At 41.5% G+C, this 13,489-nt stretch overlaps 1 protein-coding gene across 1 annotated transcript in view; it reads left to right on the plus strand.

Moving 5' to 3' along the window:
- COG2 (component of oligomeric golgi complex 2) overlaps window positions 1-13,489 on the plus strand; it is a 128,720-nt gene that overhangs the window by 21,849 nt on the left and 93,382 nt on the right. Inside the window, exon 7 of the mRNA XM_073671438.1 lies at window positions 10,811-10,990. Coding sequence (XP_073527539.1) covers window positions 10,811-10,990 — 180 coding nt within the window. The remainder of the gene's footprint in view (window positions 1-10,810; window positions 10,991-13,489) is intronic.

Genomic DNA, 13,489 nt, shown 5'->3' on the forward strand with positions numbered 1-13,489 from the left:
TGCAGGTACCATGGTACCCGGGCTGGAGGAGAGTCTCCTCTTCTCCAGACCCGGGTACCATCCTCGCATTGAACCGCATAACATCCGCATGTATGCATACTGATGTTATGTGGTTCAATGCAAGTCAATGGCGGCGATTTTGCCACGAAATCGCACAATAATTGGTTGTGCTGCGGATTTTTCCGCAATGATATCCACAGTGGAAATTTCCCAGCATGTGCACAGCACATGTGGATTATCATTGGGAAACATGGCAGACATCTTAACAAGCAATTTTAATGCGTTTCCGCGACGGAAATACCGCCGCGGAAACGCATTAAATCCGCATCGTGGGCACACAGCCTTACACTACACTTAGCCCTGTATCTAATTTCAGCGTCTGCTGCTCTAAGTGTATCTAATCATGCACATGATACACTCCAGGTATCTAACGCAGTTTGAGACAGCGAGCAGCACCAACTATCAGAATCAGAGCTGCCGTCCGTCCTCTGTGACACTGTCTACTTGTCAGTATCACTGGCAGTCGCCAACAAAATGCACGATACTCACCAGACCGGTGTATCTAATCCCATCATGCGATACACTACACGTATCTAGATACGTGTAGTGTATCATGTGCTGTGAATAATCCCAGTGTGTGTGATGCCCTCCACGTATCTAACTTCAGTTTATGATACAGCGAGCAGCACCAACTAACAGAATCGGTGCTGCCGGCTGTCCTAGGTGACACTATTTGTCAGTATCACTTTGCAGTCACCAACAAAATGGCTCCGCACTGTGATACTGAACTTCATCCTTTCTTATCCTGTTACAAATACCCAGAAGGGGAGGAGAGGAGTGATGTCACACATGTCAGCAGACCCCGCCCACATTTACTGCAGTCATAATGTGAGCTGGTGTACATTAGGTTTTCATGGCACATTTCAGCAGCTGCTCCCACTAGTGTTTAAAAGTGGAAATGCCAAACCTTCTAAAACTATTTTTCATACTTAATACTTTTTTTTTTTTTTTAATTGTTGACATTTTTTTTTTTTTTTTAGCTTGCAGTACACTAGGTTTCATCAGCTGCTCTCCCTAGTGTTTAAAAGTTTAAGATATAAACACTTTTTTTTTTATTAATTTTCATATTTTATATCATTAAAAAAAAAAAAAAAACTTTTAATTCATTTTTTCAATTGTCAAAAACAATTTGGGATGACACATTACCTTTACAGGTCCCAGGCAAGTTTTAATACTATTGCACAAAAAAAATGTATCACCATATTTCAAATATGTTTTGGGGCAATTGTGTTGTTTAAGGGTTTATTTCAAGAAATGAAATTTTGTGTTTTCTGCTATAGTCATTAAGGGTTTCTCCAAGAATGTGATCAAATGGCACATAATTGAAACTGCATGCCTTACTTGTCTCATGTCAGAATGGGTTGCCACCTAAAGAAACACTGCTATCGAGTCCTGTGTCTTAACTGTCAGAGGAGCAGTATTGTAAACACACACATACCTCAATGTGCTACCTGACAGTGCTATGACATAAGAAGACAGAAATCTTACTGACTGAGCACAAAGGCTTTAAAAAAATTTTTTCCAGGACGTCCCTCCTGACATCACCATCAGGAGGTCGTCCCTCATATCCTTGATAGGGACAGGAAATACACAAGAGGTCAAAAGGCCCCTCCCTCCACCCCCTACTCCAGAACTTACGCAATTCCTGAGATCCGGATGCAGGAGGATCGGGACGGGGTCTTCGCATTCCTCCCCTCCCTCCTGCTGAAGTCTGGAGGCCGAAACACCGCTGTATCCGGGGGTCCCTCAGCCTTGACCGGTGTGAGCACCAGAGGGATCTGCCTCCCCCGCAGAGGGGGCTCTCAGTTCCGGTGGCTGCAGGACTGCACTCCTCTAGCATGTGGCCAAGATGGCAGAAGCCGCACTTCCGATTACAGAGGGAGCGACACGCAAACCTCTAGTAAGCGGCATGCGTTCTACGGTGGAACGCACTTCCGGTCTATTTGAAAAAAAAGGCGCCAGACTGAAAATTAAAGGGGGAACGCCTTTTTTCTGACCATTCAGATGGAAGACAGGTGAGAGATACTACTTAAAGGGTGATGGTGCTAAGGTTCTCAGTTCATTCAGTTCACCAGTAATGGCGGATCTAACCACTGGTCGCTCTGAGGCTATGTCTGAACCTCCAGTCCAAGTAAGTTGTGAGCTCATTCCCCTCTGGTCTCCTGTTTTTTTTTTCCATCTGTCTATGGTAGTAAAAGTCTTGTGCTCCTTGTCATTTTAGGATAAGGAGGCACCTAAGAAAGACATGATGATTTCAGGAAAACAACTATGCTCCACTTGTATTGCAAAAATGGTTAAAGAAGAGCATTCCTCCTTTATGTCGGACTTAAGGGCTATAGTGAGAGAGGAAGTGCAGAGTACGGTTACGGATTTAGTTTCCCCGCAGGCTCCTCAGGGTTCGCCCCATCACAAAAGGCCATGCCAGGAGCTGGAATCCAGTTCCGAGGGGGAGGAGTTGTCAGTCTTCTCGGAATCCGATCAGGATAGGGAAGAATCTATGGCTATTCCCCCAGAAGAGAAGAAAAAACATCTCTTCTCCTGGGAAGATACGGATACTCTATTATCTGCAGTGAAGAATACCATGCAGATTGAGGACACTTACCAACCATCTTCGGTACAAGATGAAATGTTTGGAGGGTTGAGAACCCGCAGGAATAAAGTATTCCCGGTTAATAATCATATTAGAGCAATGATTCTTGAAGAGTGGGAGGAGGCAGAGAGGAAGCTTGTCATTCCCAGAAGCTTCAAATCTTGCCTCCCATTCGAGCCGGAAGATATTAAATTATGGGACGAGATTCCCAAGATTGATATCCCGATTGCCAGAGTAGCAAAGAAAACTTCCATCCCATTTGAGGACCCATCGTCTTTGAAAGATACAATGGACAGGAAGGCAGACGGTCTCCTTAAAAAAAACCTGGGAAACTTCTGTGGCAATAATAAAAGCCAATATCGCGTCCACATCGGTAGCAAGATCTATGAGCATATGGCTGGAACAGCTGGAAGACCATCTAAAGAGGAAGACTTCCAGAGAAGAGATCCTCAACTCAATCCCACTTCTCAAAATGGCGACGGGTTGTTGCCGATGCCTCGGCAGAGTCAAACAGATTCGCAGCCAGGAATGGAGCCCTTTCTACAGCATCAAGAAGGGCAATATGGCTAAAAACTTGGCCGGGGGATAGTCAGTCCAAGAACAAATTATGCGCCATTCCCTTTTCTGGTCTCTGGGTTTTTGGTCCAGTATTTGATGAGATCCTGGAGAAGGCTTCAGACGATAAGAAGGGGGTTTCCAGAAGAAAAAGTTAAAACGATATCTTCCTTTCGTAAACCTCGTTACGAGCAGCAGAAATCAGAATATTCTAGAAAAGGGAAGTCGGGGTAGATGGAGCTACCAGAAAGGAGGTAGCTCGAGAAATCCCCTTCCCCCTACAGTTGTTAGCACACGCAGAAAATGACGCCAGGAAAGTGGATGGAAGACCCCGCCATTTCCACAGAGCATAGAAAATGCTGTTGTTGCTCAGGGCTACAAAATAGAATTCGATCAGATCCCACTGGGAAGATTCCATCTGACGATGACCCAGTCCGACCGGGTCTCCAAAAGGCTGCTAACAGATGTTAAAAAAAACCTCATGGATTCAGGAGCAGTAATACCTGTACCAGAGACAGAACGCTTCCTAGGTTACTACTCAGGTCTTTTCTCAATAAAGAAACCCGAAGGCCGTTTTCGCACAATAATAAATCTAAAATCACTAAACAAATCAGTAGTTTACAAAAAATTCAAAATGGGATCAATCAGGTCAACAATCCCCCTAATCAGACGCAACATGGTCATGTGCACAATAGATCTCAAAGAGGCCTATTATCATGTTCCAATCCACCACCACAGTCAAAGGTTTTTACGGTTTGCACTAAAAGATGGAGACACCATTCATCATTACCAGTTCCTTTTGGTCTCTCTTCGGCTCCTCGCATCTTTACCAAGCTGATGGCCGAAGTTATGGCATTCCTCAGAGAACAGGGAATATTGATAATCCAGTATCTAGACGACTTTCTGGTGTTAAGGAGATTCTGCTAACAACTGAAGATCAATCTAACATCAACAATACTGACCCTAAACAATTTAGGATGGATTATAAACTGGGAAAAATCACACCTTATTCCAGAAAAAAGAAAAATCTTTTTGGGAATCCTCCTGGATTCGGAACAACAAATGTAATTTCTTACGGAAAAGAAGCAGACAGGACTCCGGGTCAGGATCAAGAGGTTTGCAACAAGAAGGAAAGTCTCCATCCGAGAGTGCATGAAAATCTTAGGTCTCATGACAGCTTCCATACCATGGGTCAGGTGGAGCCAATTCCATTCGAGACAGTTGCAGCAACAAATACTGTCATCTTGGAATCGGAAGATGGTCGGTTTGGACAAGATAATTATTTTATCAACAATAACCAAGTGATAATTAACTTGGTGGATATCAAAGACCAACCTTCAGGAAAGCGTCATGTGGAAACTAGCTCCATTCGTCACTCTCACTACCGATGCAAGCAACAGTGGCTGGGGGGCTCACGTGAACAACCAATACCTGCAAGGTACCTGGCAGAAGCAAGATCTTCCCAGTTCATCAAATATGAGAGAACTTCAAGCCATCTGGCAGGCCTTAAAAAGGTGCCAAGATCAGCTAAAAGGTCGTCATGTCAGGATCTTGACAGATAACATGACGACAGTAGCCTTCCTCAAACATCAGGAGGTCTACGGCACCACCTGCTACAATCTTTGGCGGGAAAAAATTTTCAGTGGGCAGAAAGATCAATCCTTTCAATAACAGCAGTACACTTAAAAGATTCCCACAATGCAGTAGCAGATTTTCTCAGTCGAAGAACAATTAAACTCGGAAGTTTCATTACATAACTAGTGTTGAGCGAGTATGTTCTGTCCGAGTATGCTCGCGCCGAGCTCCGAGTATTTATAGCTGCTCGGTGATGAGGTTAAATCACTCGTGTGCATGATTTGCAACTGTTTGGCAGCTTTATTACATGTGCGGAATGTGTAAGAAATAGACATTCCTGCCATGTAATAAAATTGTCAAGCAGTCGCAAATCATGCACACGGGAGCGATTCAACCAAATCACCGAACAGCTATAAATATTCGGTGCTCGGCCCGAGCATACTCGCCGAAAGGGTTAACAGAACATACTCGCTCAACACTATACATAACACATTAGTGGGGCGTTCCCCAATGGGATCTGTTCGCCACACGAAAAAACACAAAGGCGGAAAAACTATTTTCCCTCAATCCAGGGGACAGGCCGGCAGGGATAGACGCCTTATTCCAAAGATAGAACATGGAGCTGGCATACGCATTTTACCCTTAATACCGTTAGTACTAAGGAAGATTCAGGAGGGCCGGGCCAGGGTAGTAATAATCCTTCCTTTCTGGCCCAAGAGAAGTTAGTTCCCCTTACTAAGAATGATGTCCCTGAAAGATCCGATAATCCTCCCAGAGACTTTCCAAAAATCCTAGAATTCTTACAGAGTTTGAAAAAGGTCTAAGACCCAGCACATTGAAGGTACAGATTGCAGCATTAAGTGCCTTCCTGAACTATCCTCTAGCCCACCATCCATGGGTGGAGAGATTCATTAAAGCTACAACAAGGTTAAGACCAACGTTTAAGTCCCACTTCCCTTCATGGGACTTAAACATAGTCCTCAGGAGCCTATGCAACGAACCCTTCGAACCCATTGAGGAATCAAGCATAAAATTTCTTTCGCTTAAGACACTGTTTCTGGTCGCAATAACCACGGCGAGACGTATAGGGGAGATACAAGCATTTTCAATCAGAGACCCATATCTGAAATGCCTAGATGACTGTATTATCCTCAGATTAGATCCAGCATTCTTACCAAAAGGTATATAAGGAAAAAAAGGGGAAACTTCAGCCTACCATGCATATGCCATAAGGGTCCACTGGTGCACGGAAATCCTTGGTAGCAAATCCAGGGATGAGAAGCAATAGGAAGTAGATAAGAAAAACTCCAGCACCTTCTCCATATCCATCACAAGAAATGTAAAGTTAAAACGACCATTTTATTAGTTCCATTAAAAAAGCGCCATATGTAAGGCAGATCTTACGCGTTTCGAACCAAACAAGGGTTCTTAATCATAGGTTACATTGCTATAGATAAAAGACATACTGTATATATACATATGGACTGAAAACAAAAGAGAAAGTAGGGTGGAGACAACAAAGAACAGGAAGTTCATTAGTGAATGAAAATCCTCCTGAGGATAATTGCTCATTTTAACTTTACATTTCTTGTGATGGATACGGAGAAGGTGCTGGAGTTTTTCTTATCTACTTCCTATTCTTACCAAAAGTAGTTACAACTTTCCATATGAATCAGGAGGTGGTCCTACCCTCTTTTTGTCAGGACTATAAATATGATCAAGAATTGACATTCCATTCACTAGACGTTAGGAGATCAGTGCTACAGTACCTAGAGGTCACAAAAGACTGGCATTAAGATTCCAACCTGGTCATACAGTTTTGAGGAAAAAATAAGGGAAAAAAAGCAACAAAATCTACCTTAGCGACATGGGTCACTTAAGTAATAAGGCTGGCCTATTCATCTGAGGGGAAATCTCCTCCAGAGAATATTAGAGCCCATTCTACCAGAGCTATGTCCACATCATGGGCAGAAAGAGCAGGGGCATCTGTAGACCAAATATGCAAGGCCGCAACTTGGTCAAATTTAACCCCTTTACCCCCGAGGGTGGTTTGCACGTTAATGACCAGGCCAATTTTTATAATACTGACCACTGTCACTTTATGAGGTAATTACTCTGGAACGCTTTAACGGATCCCCCTGATTCTGAGATTGTTTTTTCGTGACATATTGTACTTCATGATTGTCGTAAAATTTCTTCGATATCACTTGCATTTATTTGTGAAAAAATCAGAAATTTGGCTACAATTTTGAAAATTTTGCAATTTTTTAAAATTTTAATTTTTATGCCCTTAAATCAGAGAGATATGTCCCACATGTCTACTTTACATCAGCACAATTTTGGAACCCAAATTTTTTTTTTTTAGTAGGGAGCTATAAGGGTTAAAAGTTGACCAGCGATTTCTCATTTTTACAACAAAATTTACAAAACCATTTTTTTTAGGGACCACATCACATTTGAAGTGACTTTCAAGGGCCTTTATGACAGAAAATACCCAAAAGTGACACCATTCTAAAAACTGCACCCCTCAATGTGCTCAAAATCACATTCAAGAAGTTTATTAACCCTTCAGATGCTTCACTGGAATTTTTGGAATGTGGAAGAAAAAAATTAACATTTAACTTTTTTCACAAAAATGTTACTTTAGACCCAGTTTTTTTTATTTTCGCAGCGGTAAGAGGAAAAAATGGACCCCAAAATTTGTTGTGCAATTTCCCCTGAGCATGCAGATACCCCATATGTGAGGAAAAAACACTGTTTGGGCGCACGGCAGGGCTCGGAAGGGAAGGAGCGCCATTTGACTTTTTGAATGTAAAAATTTGCTTGAATAATTAGCGGACGCCATGTTGCATTTGGGGAGCCCCTGATGTGCCTAAACAGTGGAAACCCCCCACAAGTGACACCATTTTGGAAACTAGACCCCTCAGGGAACTTATCTAGGTGTGTGGTGAGCACCTTGAACCCCCAAGTGCTTTACAGAAGTTTATAACATGGAGCCGTGAAAATAAAAAAATCAAACTTTTTCCACAAAAATGATGTTTTAGCCCCAATTTTTTTATTTTCACAAGGGTAAGAGGAGAAAATGGACCCCAAAAACTTTTGTGCAATTTCTCCTGAGTATGCCAATACCCCATATGTGGGGAAAATAGAGTGTTTGGGCGCACGCCAGAGTTCGGAAGGGAAGGAGCACTGTGTGACTTTTTGAACGCAAAATCGGCTGGAATCGAGAGCAGACGCTATGTCGCGTTTGGGGAGCCCCTGATGTGCCTAAATAGTGGAAACCACCCACAAGTGACCCCATTTTGGAAACTACACCCCTCAAGGATTTTATCAAGGGGTATAGTGAACATTTTGAACCCAGAGGTACGACACAGAATTTGATAACATTAGGTCATCATATTGAATAAGTTGTCATTAGTCTTGAGTACAAGTGCTCGCTACTTGAGTTTGCATCGGGTGCTCGGGTATGCACCAAGTATCGCGGGTGCTCGAGTACCCGCCCCGCATGTTTCACGGTTATTAGACACCCAAAAAAAAAACATGCAGGGATCGCTCGTGCATGGCAGGCAGTCCCCACGAGGTTTTTTTGGCTGTATAACAGCTGCAAAACATTTGGGGAGGAGACTCAAGCATGTCACTCGAGCACCCACTATACTTGGTGCATACCCGAGCACCCGATGCAAACTCAAGTAGCGAGCACTTGAGCTAAACATTAGTCGCCATATCGTCGTCATTTTTTTTTCTTTACTTCTAAAAAAAATCCCAACCCTAACCCTAGCACAGCCCTAACCCTAGCAGAGCCCTAACCCAAACCCTAGCACAACCCCAACCCTAACACAACACTAACCCTAGCACAACCCTAACCCTAAAGTTTATTTTTTACGCCGTTCCTCGTGCGGTATAAGTGATTAGACGACTTTATTCTTCGGGTTGGTGCGATTACAGAGATACCAGATTTATAGATGTTTTTTATGATTGACAGCTGTTACACACTAAAAGACGCATTTTTTTGCAGACTAGTTTTTACATCGCCATATTTTGAGAGCTATAATTTTTCCATATTTTGGCCGACAGAGTCATGTGGTGGCTTGTTTTTTGCGGGACAAGTTGACGTTTTTATTGGTACCGTGTTCGGGCACGTGACATTTTTTGATCGCTTTCTATTCTGATTTTTAGAAGGCAGAATAAACAAAAACCAACAATTCAGGAATATTTTTTTTTTTTTTTTTTTATGCCGTTCTGCGTGTGATAAAATTGATAAGGTAGCTTTATTCTTTGGGTCAGTACGTTTATAGCTGTACTACATTTATATTTTTTTTTATATTTTGGTGCTTTTACACAATAAAAACTATTTTATAGAAAAAATAATTGTTTTTGCATCGCTTTGTTCTGAGAGCTATAACTTTTTTATTTTTCGGCCGTTGGAGCTGCATGGCGGCTTGTTTTTTGCAGGATTTCTTTTTATTCCATTTTTTGTTTGGCGGTATGATGATAAAACATCGTTTTATGTTTTGTTTTTTTACCGTGTTCACTAAAGGGGTTAACTAGTGGGACAGTTTTATAGGTCAGGTCGTTCCGGACGCGGCAATACCAAATATGTGTACTTTTATTGGTTTTTGTTTTTTTTTTCATAAGATTATTTATTTATGGGTACAATATATATATATATATATATATATATATATATATATATATATATATATATATATATATATATATATATATATATATATATATATATATATATATATATATATATATATTTTTTTTTTTTTTTATATTTTTACAATTTTTTTTTTTTTCACTTTCTGACATTTTTATTATTTGTTCACATTGTCCCACTAATAGGACTTTCACTTTTTGCAGCCTGATCACCTGCATGGCATAGAGAGCAGCCTGTCAGCGCTGCACAGGGAGAAGTTGCTTTGGTCGTGCACTGCGCATGACCAAAGCAACTTCCTGCCTCCTGGTGTCTCGGATGTTGTCATAACGTCGGGTCACCATGGCAACATCCGGGACCAGACTCAGACGCCGCTGGACGCCGGCAGAGAAGGTAAGTATAGCGCTTACCTCCTCTTGCCACCGGAATGCTGCGATCGATTTCGATCGCAGTATTTCGGGGGTTAATGTGCCGGGAGCGGTGCGGGACTGCTCCCTGCACATAGCACCGGGTGTCAGCTGTAACAATCAGCTGACACCCAGGGCGTATTAATACGTATCAGGCCCACATAAGGCCCAGGGCACATATGCTTACTAATACACCCTGGACCAGAAAGGGGTTAAGCACCTTCTGCAAACATAACAAATTAGACATTCTGCCAGGTCAGGATATGGCCTTCGGAAGGCAGGTCCTCCAGGCTGTAGTCTCACCCTAAAATGTATACTCTGGTATTCTCCTGATGGTGCTGTCAGGAGGGACGTCCTGGAAAGTAGGCATTAGACCTACCGGTAATAGGGTTTCCAGGAGTCCCTCATGACCGCACCCATTACATTCCCTCCCTAGCTATTCTTTAAACTACCTTGTGATGTTAACATGGTTTGTAGAAAAGCAAATAAAATAGAGTTGCATCCATCCTGGTGTGGTACTTGAAAAATCACTGGAATAGGGGTGGAGGGAGGGGCCCTTTAACCTCCTGTGTGTTTCCTGTCCCTATCAAGGATATGAAGGGCGACCTCCTGATAGTGCTGTCATGAGGGACTCCTGGAAACCCTGTTACCGGTAGGTCTAATGGCTACTTTTTTATTTCTTTAGCTTTAGTCCACCATGTGCAGTCCTGCTCTGGCAGCTCACTGAAGTATTTGTGCTTATGATGCTGCTGCTCTGACAGTTGAGATACATCTTGAAAGTGGCGTTTCTTCAGATTGCAAGCCATCTTGACACATGATTTGGATGGGCTGCAGTTTGAATTATGTGACGGGTCATGTTATCACATTTTTGGAGAACCCCTTTTGCATTTGATATTTTTTGTTCCTTTCAAAATTTGTTGTTCTTTACCTAACATGAATTTTGTTTCCCTTTCTACCTAAAAGCGTATTGCTGGCATCACAGCTATGTTACAACGCTCTCTGGAAGGTCTATTGTTACAAGGCCTTCAGACCTCTAATGTGGATATAATTCGTCACTGCTTGAGAACATATGCAACGATTGACAAAACAAAAGATGCCGAAGCACTTATTGGTCAGGTGCTGGTAAAACCGTATGTCGATGAGGTATGTCTTAAAGTATAAAACTACTGAGTTTGGAAATCTCCATATTCTTAGCTATAGAACGTTTATAATCCCATCATTCTTACTGGTGTCTCATATTTGGATGCAGAAAGTTTTAGTCAGTGTGACAAGACAGCAGTCATTTTGATTCTGTTATGATTATCCCCTTAGACAAAATAAATGTGATTTGCTAATTTAAAGTGTATAGGAATTTGACATTTCCTTCAGTAATATAGATATTTTGCTGGCAATAACATAATATTGTATGGGGGCAATGATTCTATATTAACAATCGTTCTGTTCCCATCATTTTTCACAAGCCTCTGTAAACAGTTCAGTAAATGAGCGACGATCGACTTGTATATAGTCATTCTGCTTTTTTTTTTAACAGGCTGAAATCAGACCCTCTAAATAGGCCTTAAGTGGTATTGTGCAGTTTCTATATTACATCCCGGATATAGGATAGAAGTGTTACTATGCAGTGTCTGTATGCATAGTATAAGCCTACATCCACAGCACATCTATGGTTCTCCAAGATGTTTGGAACAACCTTCCTGACGAGTTTCATCAAAAACCCTATAAAAGCGTAGCTGTAAGAATTGATGCTTTGATGCTCTTGTGAAAGCAAAGGGTGCTTACTCCAAATATTGAATTTAGATTATTCTTTTGTTCATTCACTTTCCGTTTTATTAATTGATAAAAATAAACTATTGACACTTCAATCTTTAAAAGATTTCTTACTTTGCAGCACCTGCCTAAAACTTCTTTACAGTACTGTGTTATATACAGAGTAAGAACAGATACTCACACACTTCTCCATTCCATAAGTCTACATCCAGAGTCGAGATGTTTGTGCAGTCTCAAGTAGTAGTGTTACCACCGCTGCACTAGCTGGCTTCATGCACCATAGCCAGTCTTTATAGCCTCTAGAGCATGGAGGAGAGATGTAGACTATTTAATACAGTTGGCATCTATCAGGATAGTCATTCAGATGCAAGAGAAACTTGAGGACACAGTTCTGTAGAAAAAGCAGTACAGGCAGCCTTAGACACAGTTAACCCTACACAGTCACCCACCCTTCAGATTACGTGCTGCATCTTCTCGCAGTGGCGGAGATCCTGTGGGTTAACCAGGGGCTTCCTGAAGGTCATTGTAATCATCCTGTGAAGCTCCACGACTAACTGGCAACCACAATTTTCTTTGTGCTGCAATAGTAAGGTATTTCATTATATAGTATTTGTGATCAAACAATCACCGATTCAAGTCCCCAAAGGGAAATTAAAAAAGGTCATTTAAATTTAAAAAAAAAATTTTTTTTAAAACTTAGATTGTGAGCCCTCGCGGGCAGGGTCCTCGCTCCTCCTGAACGAGTCGCTGTCACATTGTGTTCAAGATTATTGTAATTGTTCTTGTATGTATACCCCTTCTTCACATGTAAAGCGTAATGGAATAAATGGCGCTATAATAATAACATGAAAAAAAAAAACATTTTAATCACCTCTCTTTATACCTTTTTAAAAATAAAGAATTAAAAATGTGGTATTGCTGCCTTAAAAAAAGTTAAATCTATCAGAATATAAAACAAATTAAGACGATCATTATAGGGAAAAAAATCATAACAGAATCATAATTTTCCGGTGGCCTCAACTCCGTCAGTAAATTCAATAAGAAGCAATCAAAAGGTCTACCCAAAATTTATCAAAAAAAGCATTATCTCACTAAGCATAGAAACAAGCCCTCATACATTTCCATCAGCATAAATGAAAGTGTTACGGGTCTCACAAAATGGTAACAGACGCAGAATTACCTTCTGCCAGTTTCCAATCTCATTTTCACCACTTAAATAAAAAAAAATTATAAATCTCGATGCATATAAAAATATATATACACAGACCAAACGTTTGGACACACCTTCTCATTTAAAGATTTTTCTGTATTTTCATGGCTATGAAAATTGTACATTCACACTGAAGGCATCAAAACTATGAATTAACACATGTGGAATTATATACTTAACAAAAAAGTGTGAAACAACTGAAAATATGTCTTATATTCTAGGTTCTTCAAAGTAGCCATCTTTTGCTTTGATGACTGATTTGCACACTCTTGGCATTCTCTTGATGAGCTTCAAGAGGTAGTCACCGGAAATGGTCTTCCAACAATCTTGAAGGAGTTCCCAGAGATGCTTAGCACTTGTTGGCCCTTTTGCCTTCACTCTGCGGTCCAGCTCACCCCAAACCATCTCGATTGGGTTCAGGTCTGGTGACTGTGGAGGCCAGGTCATCTGGCATAGCACCCCATCACTCTCCTCCTTGGTCAAGTAGCCCTTACACAGCCTGGAGGTGTGTTTGGGGTCATTGTCCTGTTGAAAAATAAATAGTGGTCCAACTAAACGCAACTAAATGCTGGTTCAGTATGCCTTCAATTTTGAATAAATCCCCAACAGTGTCACCAGCAAAGCACCCCCACACCATCACACCTCCTCCTCCATGCTTCACGGTG

This window comes from Phyllobates terribilis, unplaced genomic scaffold (genome assembly GCF_046119375.1).
Source record: "Phyllobates terribilis strain yellow unplaced genomic scaffold, ASM4611937v1 Scaffold_3__8_contigs__length_932513732, whole genome shotgun sequence".
Taxonomy (NCBI): domain Eukaryota; kingdom Metazoa; phylum Chordata; class Amphibia; order Anura; family Dendrobatidae; genus Phyllobates; species Phyllobates terribilis.